Genomic DNA, 21,856 nt, shown 5'->3' with positions numbered 1-21,856 from the left:
ATGAAGTCTTTGAAATGTTCTGTGCAGGGAATCCAGCTGCCCATATTAAAGAGCCTTTGTAGTGATTGATGGACTCCTTTCTTTAAAGTTCAGGAGAGCTGTGGTTATTGCCTTTGGCTCCTCCAATTTAAACCTGAATTAATCCTGCAAGCCGCTTCTTTTGCAGTTTGCTGCCAGTGCCGAGCACAGTGTACTTCCACGCATTCATGAACAAAAACATGGGAAGCATTTATTAAAAAGAAAAGCAATACAACATGTTTTAATCGTAAAACATATATAAGGAAATTGACAATAGTAATGTGTGAAGTAATATCTTCCCAGACCAGTGCACACTAGTAAAATGGTCTGCTTACTTTTTAACTGTATAAGATTATCCAGTGTGGTTACAGAGTAGTCACTCTTTCTTCTTAAGTGTTCTGCTGGTGATTGATGATTGTGGTTTGCTGATTAGACAATTAGACAGGAGCAGGGGATAACAGTGCGAGTTCAAGAGCTGATCTTGGATCATTGTTGTTTGCACGTGTCTCTACTCCGAACATGTGTGGCTACATTTTGGTTTTCTTGAAGGCATCCAGCTCCTGGTATCCGAGCTCTTTCTCTTTCTTCTTTGCTTTTTCTTCCTCTTCTCTCTTGTCTTGCTCAGCGAGCTCCTCCGGGTCCACATAGGTGTAGAAATACGCCATGATTGAGAAGATGATACAGACCCCAAACAGGAGACAGGAAAACAGAACAAACTCTACCCACTGGAAGAGAACACAAGACAGCACAGTACATGAAATCCTTCATGAAATCCTGTCTCATCCTCTCTCCTCTCTCTCATGAAATCATGTCTCATCCTCTCTCCTTCTCTCTCTCTTGAAATCCTGTCTCATCCTCTCTCCTCTCATGAAATCCTGTCTCATCCTCTCTCCTCTCTCTCATGAAATCCTGTCTCATCCTCTCTCCTTTTCTCTCATGAAATCCTGTCTCATCCTCTCTCTCTTGAAATCCTGTCTCATCCTCTCTCCTCTCTCTCTTGAAATCCTGTCTCATCCTCTCTCCTCTCTCTCATGAAATCCTGCCTCATCCTCTCTCCTTCTCTCTCTCTTGAAATCCTGTCTCATCCTCTCTCCTTCTCTCTCTTGAAATACTGCCTCATCCTCTCTCCTTCTCTCTCTCTCTTGAAATCTTGTGCCAAGGAGACATAGTGGAGGCAGTCGTTCCTACATACGTACGTACAGGGGGTGCCCTGCGTGTTTTGTATTATAAACCACACAGATCATGGCTGGTTCCAAGACACATTAGTCATTATCTTATGAGATGTCTCTTAAGTTGGATTCACTGACATTCAGACAGATGATACTCTGGCAGAGGCTGGCCTGCATTACATAGATTGATTGAACTATTGAACAAGATTGCCACCTAGTGGATTAAAACAGTATCTCGGATAGAAAGTGACTTATCAAGAAATAGTTAAAAATCAATACAACAGTTTCAATGAGGACAACAACTTCTGTGACCCCTGAAGAGAGCTTAAAAAAAAAGTGTCATTCTACGACTAATATACAAAGTCAAGTTATCTAAAAAATAAACCATATATAGTGTAGGGGTATTATACATCCCAAACACAGACTCTAGAGTGATGTTCATGGTGAGGACACTTGATGTACCGATGTGCCTCCTCCCCAGCCAGTCCCCCTCCATACCTGTTCCAGCACTGCTCCCTGAGCTACAATCAGCACAATCACATTCCCGAAAGCCACGGTCATCAGCCAAGCAGCCTGGAGGACCGCCTTCATACTGGCTGGGGCCTGAAAGAGAAACAGTGCCCGAGTCACCACTCACCCAACCGGACTCGACTTCCAGGTCACTGGCACTGTAGTGCAGAGCTGCGGAAACCAACCAAGTGTGCCTGATAATGAACACAGTAGCGTTGAGAAAGCCATAGTAAATTATATAGTTAAAGCCTATCTGCACCAAATACAGTATAAATAATGCATTTGTAAGAATCATTCCATTTGCAAAATACGTTTCGGTTCCAAGCAGATTCTTTGAAGAGTTTCCGGATCCCTTACCTGCGAGTAGAACCCAAGCCCCTCCCCCTCCGGAGCCCTTACCTGCGAGTAGAACTCAAGCCCCTCCCTCCGGAGCCCTTACCTGTGAGTAGGAGAACTCAAGCCCAGTGATGGAGAACAGGACCTCACCGGCTGTTATCAGCACATACTGCGGGACCTGCCAGCCTATGTGCAGGCTGTTTGCAAGGATATCTTGGGTTGTGTTGATGTGGACAGTAGTGGCAGAGGTCTAGCAGAGACGATATAACACAATTGTGTTCACAAGCTGTGCATTGTAATAAACTATGGTAGATTTAGGTTCACACTTTAAAATTAAAAGTATGCATGTTTTGATTTTATATATAAAGTTGAAATACCACACTGACTTTATCAAAGCTTTAAAAATCTACTGGTTTCGCTGCTGTCGTTGGCATTACAGTGGTGATGTGCCCAAAAGGTGCTGTCCTACCACTGGTGTCTAGGTGCCTGCCTGCCTGCCTGTCTCCCTGCCTCTCTGCCTGCATCCCTGCCTCCCTGACTGCCTGCTTGCCTGCCTGCCTCCCTGCCTCCCTGCCTGCCTCCCTGCTTCCCTGCCTGCCTCCCTGCCTCCCTGCCTCCCTGAGTAACCATGCCGTTTTGGTTACGCTGCTGTTTTGATTGTAAAATCGTCAATAGCACATTTTTTCATATATAATAAAACATAACAAAATTTTACAAAAGATGTTTTGTTGGTTTTAGAATTGTAATTGGTGTTGCTCTAATGACGATTCGATGCGAACAGCTTTCAGAATGTAGCTGGTTGAGTAAGCAGAGGCAGCCCCTATACTAGCACTTCCTTTGTTGGGATGAGGCTGGTAACTCACCCCTGTTATAATAACAGTGTATGAGGCACCAAAGTCAAGCAGCCCCAGTCCCACGTCAAGGCTAGTCCCACTTAAGCCAACTTTTATTTTTGCACTGTACCTATAATAGAAAAGAAGAAAACATAAAGCACACGCAGCAAAGTAAAAGTTTTTAATGTGACGCTATCTTCAAACATCACCATCATGTTTTAATACTGAGCCCATCTCATAATGCTAAACCACATTGTGAAGACTGAAGCTGTTGAAAGACGACGCTCACATGAACAGTCTGGATATGCAGTCTTATTAACATGACTAATGAAACAGACATTCAAGGTGCCTCAGAGTGCATGCTTGCTTTTCTACTTACTCTCCTCTCTCGAGTGTTCTGTAGGGAGAGACGTCACAGCCCGTCAACACTGCCCCAAAGTCTTCTTCACCCACGGTTATGTTAACATTCTCTGAATGGCCATTGATAAATCTGTCGAAGGGAGATCGTGCACAGACGAGCTAGAATAACTTACATCTTTAAAATGAAGATGGCATATCCAGTATAAAGTTATCCGTTCCATAAAGACGGGAGCCTTTGCAGATCGTATAACCGATAACCAGGTTCATTAAATAACTCAGCTGAAATATTTTAAGCAATCGCAATTAGAAGCTCATTTTGTGCTTCGAATTGGGAAAAAATGCAAACACTTCCAAACTGCCGTTGCAGAAAAGCTTCATAAGCTAATTCTAAGGGCCAGCTGGTTTATCTAGCAGTGTAAGACATTCCCAGTCAAAATGATTTCCAGTGCAGTGTCACTTTCAAAACAAATATATCTCAGTGTGTTTTTTACATTGATGGGAATTGCTATTGTCAAATATTTCAGCTACAATAATGAAAAACAGCCCGGGTTAATCAGTTTATCAAACTATAATAATGGACTTCATTGAATTTCTGATGCTGTGTCTTCATTTTATGAGCACACAGCGTGATCTTCTATCTGCCTGGATGAATGTGGATTGCTAAACTATGATGTCACTTGATCTGATTTGTAGCAGAAACATGCTTGTGAGTTGAATTTCCCACCTTAAAGCTGCATGTCCATTGGCAGGCTTTTGAATTTCATCTTGCATCTAAAAAAAAATACAAAAATGGATACTTTACATTTAATACAGTATTAGATACTGGATTGTAAAGGTTTTCTCAATTGTTCTGGGCATTTTCAAGTCATTTTATTATGGACTTTTAGCAGTGTATATGTACAACATATTGAAACATTGGGCAGCTGGCTCTTTGAACAACAATACATATATATATATATATATATATATATATATATATATATATATATATATATATATATATATATATATATATACTGCTGTGCAAAAGTCTTAGATGTTGCATTTTTCTACTCTGATGCATTATGGGCATCAACAATTTACTCAAAGCCTCCCCTAGTGTTTTCTACTATTATAACAACCTTGACTTGCATAAAGAAGGAAACACATTGAGTGAAATAGCTTGCATCACTCGATTTTCAAGGTGTGGTATCCGAAGCATAATCAACAAGTACAGAGAAACATCATCTGTAATTGACAAACCCAGGACTGGAAGACCGAAAAAGCTGTCTAACAAGGATGAGCAATACTTGAAGATAATATCCTTAAGGAATAGAAAGAAGACAAGCATTGAATTGACAACAGAACTGGCAGAAGGCAGAGGTATCGTTGTCCATCAAATCAACAGTTCAAAGCATCTTTGACCATTGTTCCATAGTCCAATTTCTGAATTCTTGTGCATATTTTAGCCTTTTAGTTTTGATCCCCTTTCTTAACAGAGATATTCTTACTGCAACACATCCTTTAAGTCCTGATTTCAAGAGTGACCTTCGTACTGTTGATTTGATGGACAATGACATCTGTGCCTTCTGCTGGTACCCTCATCTCACCTCACCTCACAATCAATAGATAGATAGATAGTAATGCTTAGTAAAACATACATAGAATGATATCCTCATAGAATGAATCGTTTCACTTACAAGTTTGCATGCAAGACCTGTGCTATCGTTGTACAGCACTAAACTGTATGCTTTTCCTCCAGTGAAGTGTTGGCTGCAAGGAAACGTTGTTTCTTTGTACGTCACAGTGAAGTTCAGGGTTTCAGAGTCTGCATTCAGCTTCAGCGTCTGGTACTCTAGAGGATCCTATCAGTGACAAACACAAGGCAATTCAACAGCGTTCAGCATGTCAATGGGAACTTTCTGACAAGAAGAAAACTGTGTCAGTCCATTGGGTTTATATGAAATATTGATTAGAGGACTTTCTCAATGTGTTCAAGGTGTTAATATGAAGCGAGGAGCAAGTCCAGTCCATCGGGTTTATATGAAGTATTGATTAGAGGACTTTCTCAATGTGTTCATGGTGTTAATAGGAGGCGAGGAGCAAGTCTTGCTGTGCCAGCCATATAATAAGGGGTTTCTGTAAAACACAAACTAATTCAAAGAGGTGAACTGGTGTAACAAAGAGCACTTCTTAACCACCATGTGAAAGAGCCGGGCTTGTCTTCATCCGTGTTTCTAAAGCTGTTACCGTCATCTCACCTCATGACAGGTTCTAAAGCTGTTACCCTCATCTCACCTCACGACAGGTTCTAAAGCTGTTACCGTCATCTCACCTCACGACAGGTTCTAAAGCTGTTACCCTCATCTCACCTCACGACAGGTTCTAAAGCTGTTACCCTCATCTCACCTCATGACAGGTTCTAAAGCTGTTACCCTCATCTCACCTCACGACAGGTTCTAAAGCTGTTACCCTCATCTCACCTCACGACAGGTTCTAAAGCTGTTACCCTCATCTCACCTCATGACAGGTTCTAAAGCTGTTACCCTCATGTGTCTAGGCATGTCAGACAGAGATGAAAGATTCCCACAGCCACTTCGCTAAATAAGCCACCTGAAAAGGATGGATTGGATCTCCAGAGAGGGCGCTCCCCGGGAGGTGAGCGTGAACGCTGTCCTCCGCCAGGTTCAGGATCTGAAGCAAACTCTCTCGGGCAGCTGGTGCTGGGATCACCGTTTCCTAAGAAGAAAAACATGATGTACTCCTCTTCTACTGGTGAATCAGGCCATCAGAATGGGCTTGTTTATGGAATGTGATCATCTCTGAGCCTAATTGTATTCCAAAACCGGGACTGGGATCAAATAAACAACGTAGAGCGCGGCTTTATCACTATTCAGTCATCATGGGGTGAACACTCCACAGGCTGTTAATCTACCAATGAGACATTGGCTTTTCAACAGCCTTCAACGTTACAGCAATTGGCTGAATCACTTTCCCAACACCCACTTTTCCTCGATGGCGAGATCAGCCCACACTTTAAAATACTGCTTTTCATCAACAGTCACAGGACTGTACTTTAATACAATGATAAAACTGTTCAAGTTTCGCACAGTGATAATGGATTACAAATTATATGCAATGAAAAGGGTTTAGTTCCTACTCTCCTACATTGAAGATCCTTACATTGACTTTTATTTCCACCAGCGCTGCTGCTGCAAACGCAATTGCTGCCAGGACCATGCCGGTTGTCATCCTCTTAAGAGGCCTGTAGGACACAAGAGGTGAATGATCGTCAGTCCAGCCGGCAGCACTGCAGTTACCCTCTGCTCAGGGTCCGCACAGTCTCAGGTGGAGACAAGCAGACAAGGCATTCCTATATAAAGAACGCTACAGACAACACAGCACATAGCATAAGCACAGTACTGCAAGTATGGACAGATGGACACCTCTACGGTATCCTGCTGGGAATAATAGGAGCATAGGTCCTTTAACTAAGATGACAATCACTAACTACATTATTAGTGTCACGTGATTATACATCAGGAGAATCCCTTTGAAAAGGTTACTGTGGTACACCCTGGTACAAGCCCACCACATTGTAGGGAAGCAGAGTATAACAGGGATGGAATTAAGACTCCTGGTGCACAGCAGTTTCACCCATTCCAGGTTTTACTACGAGCTTGATTAGCCACAGTGTATAGGTAATAAACTCAGGTGTGTCTTCTTAAACTCATAGTAAAACCAGCAATGGATCAAACTGCTATGCACTAGGAGTCCCCGCATGAGCACAGTGAAAGCAAGGTAAAGCACCCCTGCACATCTATCACAGTAACCTTTTTATAACAGCAACCCAGGAAGATAGCATCCTGCTGCAGGATTAGCCTCATTATAAGACTTCAAGCAATGCTGTCTAAATGAACAGCATGTGGTTTTGCATGGCCCGGATCTTTGACAGGGAAACAGAAGTCTGAGTAGGCATTGCTTTTGAAAACTGTACAGTTACCATGAAGAAGAATGGAGATGAGCAGAGACCAGACACTCACGTGAACTTTATGTTGCACAGCCCTACCAGTGGGTAGAGGCCCATATCAAAGACAGGGATGAAGAGCAGAATCAGCAAGGCATTCAGAGTCTAGGGAAACACGGTACGTTCCAGTAAACTGAAGCAATCCAAACAGCATGTGACACAACGAGGCAGACTGCAATGCACAGATTAGTATGCTGAATCTTTGTGGGGTTTTTATACAAAACTAAACTAATCCAAACAGCGTGTGAAAGAACGAGGCAGACTGCAATGCAGCGATTGGTACAGTATGCTGAATCTTTGTGGGGTTTTTATACAAATGGCCCTCATTACATTTATTTTGTAATATATACAATCTGCATCTTCCTGCTGCAAAGCTGGTAGGAGGAGTTTGGTGAGACAGTGTTCTGGCAGGTGTTTCTTATCTAAGCCCCGTAGAGAGTGAATGAAAACGAATACCTGCATTTGATCAGGCTGTAACACAAACCCGCCCTGCAAGAATGAGAAAAGGCCATAATCAACACAATTATATTAACAATCCTCCATTCACTCATCGTCCTCCTTTGTGCATTTCCCTTGCCATTGCTTCTTTGGTTGCTCTTCACAACATTTGCATGTGTATCATGTCTGCATCATATGAATTGTATTGCATGTCACAGTTAACAGTCAATACGTGAATTCGGTTTTAAGGTCTGGTTTGCTATCCTTAGTGCTTCGGAAGCATTTTCACTGCCCCCCTGATCATTGTTTAGTGTGATTCAAATAACTATCTTCACTTTGGAACATGTAAAAACACACCAGTAAAGTATCTTATTGTAACTGTGTGTGGAAGAGCTACCTCTAGGGGGCTGATATAGATACTGGGTTCTTCAGGGTTAGAAAATAAGATACATTTCAATTAAACCCACTCACAAAGTCCATGTTCATTCTGGCAGCCTGCAGAGTCCAGCGGGTTCCCTGTTTGAAAAGCAAAGAGAAATAAACCCTGATCTGCTCGTGACTTTGCATTTGTTGACTGTTTATAGAAAAGGAGTTTTCTATCTGTTTTCTTCTCATGCTGTGCAGGGTTAAACAATCTCATACTGTGTGCTCCCCGGGTTAATGCTTGACTGCTGTATACATACAGCCGTGTAATTTAACTTGAGTTTAGTAATGTAATTAGTTTGGATTCATTTCATTCCTACTGTAAAGCCCTATAACACTTCACGCACTGTTACAAACTCCCGGTTTGCTGACACTTGAAGTGTGGAGTAAATCTTTTTTTTTTATCATCTCAAACTCCACCTTTAAAAGAGCAGCTTGCTCACGGTCACTGGCACCCAATCCGTGCTGACAACACAAAATAAGGATACGATGGGAGGACTTTCTGCTCATTCATTGATCTCTAGTGCGTTTTTCATCTCTAAAAGATCTGGAAGAAACTGACTGGTTAAAAAAAAATAGACCTGGCAATAGCTTTATTCAGCGTGTATTTAGCCTTACAGAATAGTAGGCTTTTTTACAATAAACTCATTACCAACCAACTAACTAGCTAACAAGCTAATCAACTAATGGACTAGCTAACGAGCTAATCAACTAACTGACTAAGGTCAGTTTTTGCAAGTGTTCTCACAAACGCAGCCATTTTAAAAGAAGTCAAAAGATATCTCTTCACCTGCTGATCGAACAGAGCCCAGAACATTGGCAGAGGGATGTACAGGAACAGCAGCCTGGAGACCATCTTAATCTCTGTGATCAGAGGCTTCTGTGGAAGAACAAACAGGGAATGTACTGAGTGATGGTCCTGCACTCTGACCCTGGTCATCTAATGAGCCTAAAAACCAATCTAGCACTCTGTGTGTGCGGGTGGCTGTCTCTATAGCTACGTGTATGTATTCAGTATCCATTAACAGCCTGTCTGATAATCAATACTGTTATCAGTCTTCTTCCTGATTCTGATCAGTGGATTAGATGCTTAGCTGCATCTCTCCTGCTAACCCTGAGGGTGGCTCCCTTGTCTCTGCTGAGCGTGGCTTTCTTTACCCGAGTATGTGTGACCTGCAGCACGTCCTGTTCATGGATTTCTAGTTTTGTTTAAGCATTCCAGGGTTAAGCAGAGGTCAGGTACCCGGGGCTGGATTTTGTATAGAAAAATAAAACCAGGAGCCAGAAATCTGATAACCAGCAAGTCACTGTTAAAGGCTTCCTGTAAAAGGATTTCCTGCTGACTGCACCCAATTGTTAAATCCAAGAACTGGGTGTTGGTTAGTTGTTTGGAAATGAGATAAATACATTACCTGGTACTTTTCTTCAGCCCAGTCAAGCCAGTGCTGCCTCTTTGGAAAATGACTAAAACGATGCTTCCAGCGATTGCTTACTGCAAACTAGAGAACCAAACGACACAAGAGAATTGTGTGCAAGCACCTTTACAACACAACGTCTCTGAAAGGAACAGCGTCTATAGAAATAATAACATATTCTATCATTTATTTACAATCATAACCAAATTCTTGATTAAGTAAAAAGCAGATTCCGGGCCAACAAAGCGAACATACATCTTAAGATGACGTAGACTGTAACATGCTTTATTATTGAAGCTACTGTAGCATTGTATAGTACATAGCTAAAGCTAAAAAAAAGTCTTTGAAGACACTGAGAAAAACAAGTAGTTTGTTAAAGAATTTGTATTAGTAAATAGGTAAGGATTGAAAATGATTAGAGCCAGTCCCCTCAGTATGTTAGTACAGTCAGTAACTTACTCCAACACATTTGCAGACATCCACTATAATGTTTCCTTGTGGAGGACGCTTCTTGTACATTCCACTGCCAGCAATAAACACAACTGAAGGTATAAAGAGAGCCGAGTCAATGGAAGCCCAGCCGCTTTAAGCCTAACTGGAGCCCAATCAATATTACCAGTTATTACTGCACAACAGAGACAATGGGAGGCTGTCGATGACCTTACTTTGAATTGGGTCATTCCTGTTCATTATTGCTTGGCACATTTAAAGCATATACATTTTTGTTAAACATAAACCAGAAAGTCATCAGAAACGTCCAAACCCAGTAGATGTTTTACCATTTAAATCTGTCCCTTTCTGTACTGAGTTTATGCAAAGCAACATCTCAAGCAGTGTCTGATGTGAATGTGGTTGGATGATGTCTTATCTGTTCAGACAGCATCTGTAAACCTTGCATCTCTCACTATACAGGAGTGTATGGAACTCAATTGTTCTAGTACTTGCATCAGCTTGTACTTGCACTGAACTGCTCCAGTATTCTACTACTGCTCTTAATTCTATCTACTTCCTGTGTATTTGATTTTACTCTTCTAGGTGTCCGTATTCATGGTTTTTGTAATCGCTCTTATTTGAAATTGTTCTTATCCATTTATCATACTTGCTACATGCTCTTAATGGACTTTACTCTTATAAGTAAATCTTTACTATCAGTTTAACTGCTCTCAGTCAAACTCACTCTTAAATGTGGTTATTTACTAGATACTTTATTGTGCTCTTATTTGAATTTGACTTTATTTTCTACTGATTTTACTGTACTTTATAACTGCTCTTATCTGTAATGTGATATTCTGTAACGCGAGTCGCCCAGGATAATAATAATAATAATAATAATAATAATAATAATAATAATAATAATAATAATGTCTAATTCCAGGGAGAGGCCTCAGTAACTCGTTTGTACCACGGCAGTCTTTGGATTCAGCATAGTTCAGATCACTAAAATAAGGCCCCGTGCCTGAATAGAAGTAATTGGGAGTCTATGCTTTCTTTGTCAAGCGGTTTGTGTTTTAGGTCATTAATATGGAACAGCATGTTGCAAATACATACTGTATCAACAACAATCCCATTGGTATCACTGCAGATATGGTCTAATTTCACTCACCCAGCGCAACAGCCATCAGAGCGGCGGGAACGCCAAACGCAAGAGCGTAACAGTCCCCTCCAAAGCACTGGACATTACCTGAGGAGAGGCCACTTTCATTAGCACTGCAACAATAGCACTATACTACAATACTACTGATGATAACCACAGTCACAATCTCCATACTTTCCTCTTTTCACAAAGTTTGAACTCCTGAGCTATTTGAAGGGCTGATATTTATGAAACAGTTCTCTGCTGTTGTTAATGACGCCATCAACAGCCCAGAACAGTTTCAGGAATGTCAAACTTGACTTCATTCATGAAAAACAGGCTTTGAAAAACATTCTTGAACTAACTCACAAGTTAAACATTAATAGTTAATCAATATAGAAAGAATTGTGTGCTAAAACTTGTGAACAGGATACAGGTAGATAAATGACCACAGAGACGGTTAAGAACTTCAAGCTGGAAGTCATTTCTCCACTGTGGAAGGTGGAGGGTATGATTGCATTACTAGGATGTGCTTTTTCTGTATTGACTTGCAGGGATGCTTGAAACTGTACGTTTCGTGATCATTACATTTAGCGGCACTTCCACAGATATGATAATGGTGGTAATGGTCATCATTGGATCACGCAAATACTGGGTTAGCAATGACATAAAGATCAGAAGAGCAGACAAACCTCGTAGCAGAGGGGTGACAAACGTTGATATCACACTTCCTGCATTAATGGACAGATAGAAGATTGAAAAGAACTTTCTCTTCTCATCCACCTGCAACAAATCATCAATATAAACCCACATGGAAGTACTTTTGGGTAGTATACATTTTTTTAAATAGAGGAAAACATATAAACTGTAAATAAGTCCATTGTTTTGCTGTATTGATAAGGCTTGACACTACTAATTATTTATTACAAACTGGAACAACACAAAAGAATCATGCGAAAATGGGTGAAACTGCTACGGAATAGGAGTCTTCTTTCCACCCCTGTAAAGTGTCCTCCTGGGCAGTGCATGAAGCAGCGAAGCAGCGAACATGAAGCAAGCTTTCTTACGTGTTTTTCTTCAAACTGGTCTCCTCCAAAAGCAGCGACACAGGGCTTGATTCCTCCCGTCCCGAGAGCTATGAGGACCAGGCCGACCATTGACAGGACTCTTTAAGAGATAAAACACGTTCACTTCAAGGCATGGTTATCATTACTGCCAGCAATACATTTCTCAGCACAGTTATCATTACTGCCAGCGATACATTTCTCAGCACAGTTATCATTACTGCCAGCGGTACATTTCTCATTGAATCACAGCAAAGCAGAGAATCATGGTTCCCAAAGAGCTGTATTGCTAAAACAAATACATTATAATATCTAAACAAAGTGACTGTGGCTTTTCTTATTGATAATAATAATAATAATATCTAAACAATGTGACTGTGGCTTTTAAACAATGTGAACCTGGATCCAGGACTGAAGGAGAGATATGTGTCGAGCTGTTATGAGCAGATTGCTCTCAGCGACCCCGTAGCATATAAAAACCATTGCAACATGTTGGTTTGGTTGATATGGACCAGCTGACCAAAGGTCACCAAATCAGTTCCCAGTGTGATAAGCCACTTTGAGGGGGTTCTGACGTGCTGTCTACGAGGAATCATAGACAACACATTCACTATAATTCACCTCAGTTTCTTAGCCCAAGAAACAAGTCAAAGAGCCCTATAAGTATATGTATTGTATGTATATATACACTCACACATGCATTGTCTGGTCTCCCACTGTCGGTATTGAACCAACAGACTTGATGATGTGTCCAGTTACATAAACAATGGAGAGGTATATGATAGTTCTGTGTAGAAAAAGAAACAGAAAAATAACATTTTAACTTTTGTTTTACACATGGTGCACCAACGCTAATGTGCAGAACCACAGAATGACTAATTCCCTTGTGGTGAAGAATAATAATGGTTCTCTTACTTAAATTTCCCAAGGAACGAGTCGGCTATTAGAGCTCCAAAGAGGGGTGTGAAATAGCAAAGGCTGGAGAAGGCATGGTAGACAGCTGTGGACAGGTCCTTATCCCAGTGAAGAAAGTTCATGAAGTACAGGGTCAGCACAGCTTCATGAAACAACGTGGAAACATGTTACAAGACGCTTCACACTCAAGCTTTCACCACAGCCTTTCAACTAACAAAGAACAATTGTGAAATGATCTCCACACAGACCTTCCTACAGTGGATAGCCAACCTGACTGTGAATGATCTCCACACAGCCCTTCCTACAGTGGATAGCCAACCTGACTGTGAATGATCTCCACACAGACCTTCCTACAGTGGATAGCCAACCTGACTGTGAATGATCTCCACACAGACCTTCCTACAGTGGATAGCCAACCTGACTGTGAATGATCTCCACACAGCCCTTCCTACAGTGGATAGCCAACCTGACTGTGAATGATCTCCACACAGACCTTCCTACAGTGGATAGCCAACCTGACTGTGAATGATCCCCACACAGACCTTCCTACAGTGGACAGCCAAACTGATGCAATGTGTCCAGTTGGTTAACTGGTGGCCCATCCATCAGATAATGGCTTACTAGTTCCCAGTCTGCATTTCACTTTTTAAATAGTCAATAGCCAACTGGATACAGTTTGGCTAATAGCCTGTCTCGAAAAGTCAACTGGTTACTATAAAATGCATGGGGATGGAAATAAGACTTTTGATCCATTCCTAGTTTTACTATGAGTTTATTGTTACCTATACACTGTGGCTAATCAAGCTTGTAGTAAAACCTGGAATGGGTAACTCTGCAATGCAATAGGAGTCTTATTTCCCTCCCTGAATGCACAGTGTTCTGCACCGTACCTTTCATGCCATAATAAGAGAAGCGTTCGCAGAACTCGTTCACCACGATGAAAGCGATGCTCAGGGGATAGTTGGTTCCACACAGCCTCTAAAATGACAATGCAAATAATCACCAAATTTCAAGCATTGGGCTACTGCTGATTTTATGTTGTTTTGTTTTTCTTCAGTGCAATAAATAACAAGCATTTTATCTTTTAATTGCTGTACAGAAGGAGAACTCCCTCAAAGCAGGTCTTATTCAGAGATGAAGGTGATTTACAGCAGCCTGTTTGGGGCTAATCTATCAAGTCCTGCCAGCTCCCCCTAGACCTTTCCTGTAACCAACGTCCTGCCATGTTAGTGGATCTGCCTAGAAAACACGAGCAACCCTGAGAACAGGGACTATAAGATTGGGGTTAGGGTTAGATTAGGTGAGGTGTTGATTATTACCAAGCTGATTTCTGACTTTAATCATTACAGAAAATGTTATTTTTTTACTCTACTGTATACTGTATGCATGCATTCCCTTGATGACTGTGTGTTACATTTTAATGACAATTCAGGTTCACAGATGCAGTGTCAACACTTTGGACAAATGAACATTTTCAGCGTTGCATGTTCACTGTAGTAAACACCAGTAAAGCTGAAAGTAAAACAAACAGCCCTGGTTTAACTGGGTTCCAGCTGGTGGATATTTAAACAACTTACCGGGACTTTCTTTCTGGCCGCTGTGACGTCATTAAGTGCTCTGTCTGGGGAGAGAAAGTGGACGCTTTCTTTGGTGTTTTGTTCATTGCAAGTCTGCATGTTCCTGTAAGCTACTGGAAGTCCTGTGCTGGTTACGCTGCAATGAAGAAAGCAGCCACAGGCAGGCAGTCTTGCCTCTGTACACACACTCCCTTATTGTGACTACTTTTGAACCTGATTCAGCCAGTCACTCACAGTATAACCGTTGACTGCAGCCAGGCTCTACTGTAAGAAGCAAACCAGCCACAGCGTCCCTCACCAGAACCAGAACTCTTGGTTCTGAAGGACTTGGATTGCAGATGCTGCTGGTATGCAGTCCCCGCTATGGGGTTCCATTTTACACTAACTGTAGAATTAATGGGCATCGGGTCACTACATGCTGCCATTGCTTATCTTTCTTGTGCAAGCTTTCAGTAAGCAGGCCTTGTTTACGGTCCAGTTGGTTTACACCCTGGCTTAAGGATTCGGTGACCCGAGACTCTAGAACCAGCAGAGCTGATATTTTCCCCCTGGGCTGGTAGGGAAACAATCTTCTTAATAAGTACAGACTAGACATCGTTAGACAAAGTATTCGTTTTGAGGAGTCCGCTGGGTTCAACAGCAATGCCTGTTTTATAACAGAGCTGCATACACCTAAATTGAGTCCACTACTTATTGCATCTGCAAAACAGTGGGAGAATTGGTGTTACCAGCAAAGTTAGCCCAAGGATAATTTAGCTTGCAGAATACAGCTGTGCTCTTACAATTATATATTTCACAAAAACACAGAACAAATTCTGTACTTTTTTTAATTACATGCCCAGACCCAGTAGAGATGTGCTGTGTTGACCACATAAATACCACCATATGACAAAAAAAAGTATGCGCGGAAAATTCGCTCCGACAGTATTTCCATTACATTTGTGCGCATCATTTATCGTACAGGAAACATTTTTATAGGCATGAGTATTAGCGCATAAAAAAGTCTTAATGGAAACATAGCTACTGTCTGTCAATGTGCCGGTTTTGTGTTGTGGATTAATATTCACCGGAACTTAGATTGAGACCAATAAACTCCTTTCACTTCTGACCTGAACCACATTTCAAAATGTGATGTCTTCCAAAAAAAAAGAAGCAGGTTATCATCTTAAAAATTGTTCTGATCTACTGCATCTTTACTGCAAATGGGATTTTAATTCAGAATGATAACATTGCTGCTCTGTGTTGAATGCTGCTGTACTAATTGCATGTTGCAGTCATCATAGCCCTATGCAATACTGTAAAATCAGATTACTAAATGGAGTGAGGCATGTGCACATGCTGAGTACCATGGATACAGGGCTGCACTAAAACACTGTGTTTACATTGAAAGATTCACAACCATGCCTTAACCGTTGAGACTACCCACTGAGATCCATTGAGACTATTTGAGACCCATTGAGACCTGTTAAGACTATTTGAGACCCACTGAGACCTGTTAAGACTGTTTGAAACCCATTGAGACCTGTTAAGACTATTTGAGACCCATTGCTCCATGTGAAATATCAGCAATAAAAGGTCAGAGCTGATGCTGAGCCCAATGTGACTGGCACCCTAACTCCTACTGCTGTACTGTGATTCTGTTTTGTGTTTCGTTTCATATTAGCCTACCTTGCTGGTCTTTCTTTTCCATTTTGCTGGAGCAAGTCTTCCTTTTCCTTCTGCAGAACTCCCTGGGTGAAGTTTTAGTACAGCGAATGATATCCAGGCTGCCCTTCGCTCTGCAATGTGTGACTGCGAGGCTCCAAACCCAGCATTATAAAACATTTTCTATTGGTTAATGTTTCACTTTCAATCCGCACCCCCTCCTAGTTACTGACGAACCTTGTTTTTTTGTTTTTGCTCATCAGGATAGAAGAAAAATAGCAAAAGCGAGCAGCCGTAAACCTTCGAACCGTGAGGGCTGTGTGTCACTCTCAGGACACTGTGCTGTAAACCACATCTTGCACTCACACAATGGGGTTCTTGTGTGCTGGGGCCTCATTGGAATTCCTCTTGCCAGGATCTCAGCGCAGTCCCTGTTAATTCTGATTTTGTGTAGTCACAGTGTGCCCTTGTGATAGTGGGGTAGCGCAGTCCCTGTTAATTCTGATTTTGTGTAGTCACAGTGTGCCCTTGTGATAGTGGGGTAGCGCAGTCCCTGTTAATTCTGATTTTGTGTAGTCACAGTGTGCCCTTGTGATAGTGGGGTAGCGCAGTCCCTGTTAATTCTGATTTTGTGTAGTCACAGTGTGCCCTTGTGATAGTGGGGCCAGCAACATGTCATACAGGAAAAAAAATACACAACAAATACGCTGATTTCTTTGATTAATTCAGCTGGCAGCAGTGCCAGTGCCACTCAGGACCACCCACGGCTCAAACTCTTTGATGTTTATCGTGTCTACACTTCAAGTTTTATTAAAATTCTCAGTATTACTATACAGCAGGGCTGCCCAACGTTGGTCCTGGTCTTTGTTTAAGTGAACCAATCAGACCCTGAAGTAGTTAATCATATAATTTTACCTGTTAAACCTGGAGTGCAATGGCCCTCCAGGACCGTGATTGGACACCTCAGCTATACAGGGGCTGGACACACTAGAAACACCAGCCACAGTCCTGTGATCTGGGTGTAGAGCCAGTGTGGCAGCCAGGGCTGCACTGATTTGATGCAACGAGTCTGCAAGCTATCTGAATGGTTTTGGGGGTCAGTGATAATTCTGTCAGGGAAGTTAAAGTGGAAATCTCAAAACATCAGAAATGTGTTACAGTTTTCTATACAGGATCCCCCTGCCAACAAACCAGAAATAAGAAATGATACAGTATTTAGGGTCTTGCAAGGAGTCGTAAGATGTTTATAATTTTTTTTTTTCTTTTTTTTAGTGGGATGCTAATGGAGTAAATCGCATTCAGAATTGAGCTCAAAGTCCCCTCACAGTCTGAGAGTCCCTCCGTCCATAGCAGAGAGGCATTCTCTTCAGCCCACCAAAGCACAACTGTATGACTGACAATGCCTTACTAGGTGGAGACAGAAAGAGTCAAGGAACTCAGTGCTCACCTGTTACCCTTCGCACAAGCACAAATAAAAGCATTGTCACAGCATTTGGAAGGAAGTGCTTAAAAAATAACCCTCTATCTTGCAGGCTATCTTGGTGTCTTATTGATATTGCCCAGATAACATATCAGCAAAATTCAATCCCACAGATCTATAAAACAAACCCTTTATCATAGTTTATCATTTCTCTGTGAAGGTGAATGCCTTTAACTTCGCAGAAAACAAAGATCCTTCTGGAAAACAACCACACCTGTGTGATATAGCTTAGATCTGTACACACTGTCATAATTGCACATACTCTTTTTATTTATATATTTGCGATGAGCACACTCTTAAACTCAGGGGGGACGTTTAAGGAGGACAGAGATGTTTTAAACGCCTGTAGTGGTTTTGTTCATGCACTGGGCGGGCTATATGTCCAGACAACTTTTTAATAATCAGGAAAATCACACAGACTCATTTAATTTGAAGTTTTAATGAATCAGAGCAGTAGTAGTGCTCTTTTGGTTTATTAAATGCTTTAAAAATTGAATTGGTTGGTTGTGCAGACCACCGTAAATCCCAAGTAAAAAGCAGCCTGGACGATCCAGTGCTTTGGTTTAACAGCATTAATAATTCAATACAGTAATACAGATATGGTTATTATATGCTTAGCCTTCAGGCTAGCCATGCAAAAAGCTAAAGCACCCACAACTAAGTTCTAAAACATTCAATATATCACTCTCTTAAAACTAATATATATATGGAAGTATAGTGTAGGATATATTGAAAAATAAGAACTGTCTTCAAAAGGCAGAGACTTCTGAATCCGACCAAACAGCAATCAGTTTTTCCTAGATCCTCAAAGCATGGACCACGTTAGCTTGCAAGATCAAAATCAATGGTATCGAATGGGGTCTTGCTCTGGGCTTATATAGGATTTTCCCTCCATTGAATACATCAGGAGTCCCAATTAAATCTGATCAACAATCTGCCTTGACAGTTCGTATCTTTGAGTTAATTATATAGTCTAGAAGAATCCAGTCAACTCCTTTTTAAAACTAATTGGAGTTATAAAAACATTCAAAATGAATTGGATATAACTCCTTTCCAAAATATTGGAACATGATCTCATGGTTCTCATTTTCAACCCCTCCTTTCTCTAAAAAGTTAGGTGAACCAAATTTCACAGGAACCTTGCTATAATACAATACAATACAAGTTTATATGTGTATTAAAAGAGATGATGTTTTATATATATATATATATATATATATATACATTAACTTTTTGTTTGATTATACTGTATCAACCTTGGTCTACGATATATGTCCTTCTTAGCCAAATATTATGTCACATTTTCAGTGTGTTGTCAATGGGTCAGTTTAACTTCATATACAAATGTGTGTTAACAATGTATTTGACAAAGAGTGTAGGGGTTAATCTTAAGCCTTTGAATAAAACCACTAAGCATACAGTGGCCAGTCCGGTTATTTTCATTTAAATTCAGGTTATAATGAACATGTTAAATATAATAGTCTCATATTAACTGTATCATGCTTGGGCAAATCCTGACCTCTCTCTGTTTCTAAAAAAAACCCTGCACAAGCCTCAGACACCCTGTTTACTTGCCAAGGCTAGTGTTTGAATTAATATGAAACTGTACAATTCACCGCATGAAATTTCATTTTTGGCTCACAAACATCCCAGTTAAAGTCGCTACCTTTCTGATAAGAACTGATACTGTAGGCAACTTTTCTAATTTAAATGAAATGCTCATTTTCGGCTGCCAAGTTTTCATTCATTTCTATAATATAACGAAGAGAACGGACCTTGCCCCATATACTCCCGTATTCTGGTACCAAAAGATATTTCATGTGTTAATATTAACGAGATCGCTCATTATAGAAAGGACCTTGGCTTTTAAGTTGCTGATCACCAGAAATCCCATTTCAATAGCCAGAATTTATTTGTCATGCCCAGTACTTCTTTTGCTTAGAAGCAGGTGAAGAAGGGGTCACAAAATTAGTTATATTCCTTCAGAGAGTTTACTGTATACTAAAGTTATTAAATACAGTTTACACTTTATTGTCTTATATTCAGACTTAACAGTTCCTGTTTTTTATTGCAGTAAAACTTTATATAAACTAAACATTTATATTATTTAGTTTAATTGATATTGTAATGTCTAAAATACTTTTTGTTTTGTTGAAGACAGAAACAGAACTAATTCTTAAATTGATTAAATTAAATGCTCGCTCCTGCTTTTACAGTCTATTTGTATTACAGTAGAGCCTTAAACAAGAAAAGGACACTTGTTAGTTTAAATATTCTGTTTCCATTTACTTAAAACATTCTCTTCAGAGAGTTTTGTCACTCTATTGATAGATCAGAATACTTTTTTCTATTTAAAACCTCTTAGTAACAACACAATCAAATAAAATCAAATAGGTATCATACAGCTGCTTTAGTTTTAAACATGTGTTCTGTCTAGAAAGGGTTCCTTTTTTCTTTTTGTTAAGTTTCAATACCTAGCCTCTGTTTAGCTCCCCCAGATGCCTGCTTCTGCCAAGATAATTTAACATTATCTCAAATGTGTCTTAACAATTTGTTTACAACATTGTCAATGTCAAGCAGATCAACTCTTCTGTTATAATAAACTTTGAATCTGTCCTTTCAACAGTTTAACTTTAAATGACTTTATTACATGCATTTCTAATTCAGGTACTTCAATATAGCAGTCTCTCCTAGAAAATGTAATTCTATTTTACTCCATTGGTATACACAGAAGGCAAGAGGTTCATTTTAATTAGACACCTGCTTGGCAGCAAATGCAACCTTGAATATTAAAACTTTGAGGACTGCTATACTTTTACTTAATGTTATTTTATTAGGTTTCTTGTTTATTTAAATAATGAGAGTTTGCCATTCTGCTCTTGCTGGATCAGAATGTTTTAAGGCTCCGAGTCTAATTAAAAAAGATGCTTTTGCCTTATAAGGGAGGTTTGGAACTTTCAGCAGGTCGGCCTGACTTTCAATGCAATGAACTTCTTCACACAGGCCTTACACAGATCTGCTAATAATATTTTCTACTGGTTTTACAATATTTGTTGCAGTTTCAAAAAAGTTCAATTTGTATCCCGAAGATCGTCCTGCTTCCAGTAGCGGTGATAGTCTCTAAAAGAATAATACCTGCAAAAACTTCAATCTTGTTAGCTGGGCTCCCATCTCTACATTCTCATTCCCACCGTCAGTGGGAAGACTTCAAATAAATGAAACTGTTTCTATCAAAGAGCCATGCATCTCTGCCGCATACACCTTTCACTCAAGAAAGGTGCTGGCACCTTGTACAAGGGAAGATGGGTTTTAGGGTCACTCTTGACAACATCATAACTATTATTACAAAATATTACTGTCATTGAACTGAAAAACACAAACAGTTCCACAGAATCAAAAAAAGCAGTCCAGTATATCTGAAAATGTCATGTTGTCTGTGTGTGTGTGTCATTATATTGTACTATAAAAGGTTAACGAGAGGCAGGGCTTTTACAATCCCCATTCCTTGGATTACCTGGACTTTCGCTAGAATGTCTTTTTTTTTTTTTTTTTTGTTATGGTTTTATGACATCGATGTTTCATTTGTATTTGAACTATTTCTAAGAGCATGATGCATTTAAGAGCAATGGGCTGGCTGGGTAAATGATTTGAGCAAAGTTTAACAAAACAGGAAAAACTATGTATGAACAGCACAATAAACTACAGCAAGCGTTTGTCTGGGTGCAGAATTAAATCTGAAACTGTTTCAATGAAATGCAGAGCAGGATTTTTACAAACGTCATGTTAAGGACTGCCAATTAACCAAGAGTGCAACTTTTCACACTACTGCTATATAACTGAAGCTGACCCCGTGTAGCATACATAGCACCTTCAAACCATGCTCTTGAATCTCACACACAGATAGAACTGCAGCAGACCCTGTGTAGCATACATAGCACCTTCAAACCACGCTCTTGAATCTCACACACAGATAGAACTGCAGCAGACCCTGTGTAGCACACATAGCACCTTCAAACCATGCTCTTGAATCTCACACACAGAACTGCAGCAGACCCTGTGTAGCACACATAGCACCTTCAAACCACGCTCTTGAAT

At 40.5% G+C, this 21,856-nt stretch overlaps 1 protein-coding gene across 1 annotated transcript; it reads right to left on the bottom strand.

The window, feature by feature from the left end:
• Window positions 1-209: 209 nt before the first annotated feature.
• LOC117412341 (solute carrier family 15 member 2-like) lies at window positions 210-16,598 on the bottom strand. Its single transcript, XM_034020645.3, has 23 exons — window positions 16,306-16,598; window positions 14,638-14,681; window positions 13,951-14,038; window positions 13,061-13,202; window positions 12,840-12,932; window positions 12,149-12,248; window positions 11,774-11,864; window positions 11,112-11,189; window positions 9,968-10,050; window positions 9,506-9,592; window positions 8,884-8,973; window positions 8,142-8,186; window positions 7,689-7,721; window positions 7,249-7,337; window positions 6,389-6,470; window positions 5,819-5,944; window positions 4,906-5,070; window positions 3,951-3,997; window positions 3,246-3,356; window positions 2,897-2,996; window positions 2,137-2,283; window positions 1,686-1,790; window positions 210-743 (listed from the first exon to the last, which is right to left on the bottom strand). Exons 1-23 carry the CDS (start codon window positions 16,325-16,327, stop codon window positions 546-548), a joined length of 2,166 nt encoding a protein of 721 aa, XP_033876536.3. The 5' UTR covers window positions 16,328-16,598; the 3' UTR covers window positions 210-545.
• Between the last annotated feature and the right edge of the window lie 5,258 nt (window positions 16,599-21,856).

Source organism: Acipenser ruthenus, chromosome 10 (genome assembly GCF_902713425.1).
Source record: "Acipenser ruthenus chromosome 10, fAciRut3.2 maternal haplotype, whole genome shotgun sequence".
In the NCBI taxonomy this organism is placed as follows: domain Eukaryota; kingdom Metazoa; phylum Chordata; class Actinopteri; order Acipenseriformes; family Acipenseridae; genus Acipenser; species Acipenser ruthenus.
The sequence above is the reverse complement of the archived record's forward strand: the minus strand, read 5'-3'. Positions and strand labels throughout refer to the sequence as shown.

Bases quoted from the DNA above. Each gene is read 5' to 3' on its own strand.
- LOC117412341 (XM_034020645.3), bottom strand. From the start codon at position 16,327: ATGGAAAAGAAAGACCAGCAAG. The intron at 12,249-12,839 runs GTGAGTGTATAT...TATCTCTTAAAG, and splicing joins GGAGACCAGACAATGCATGT to AGTCCTGTCAATGGTCGGCC. The intron at 2,997-3,245 runs GTAAGTAGAAAA...TTTCTATTATAG, and splicing joins AGAACACTCGAGAGAGGAGA to GTACAGTGCAAAAATAAAAG.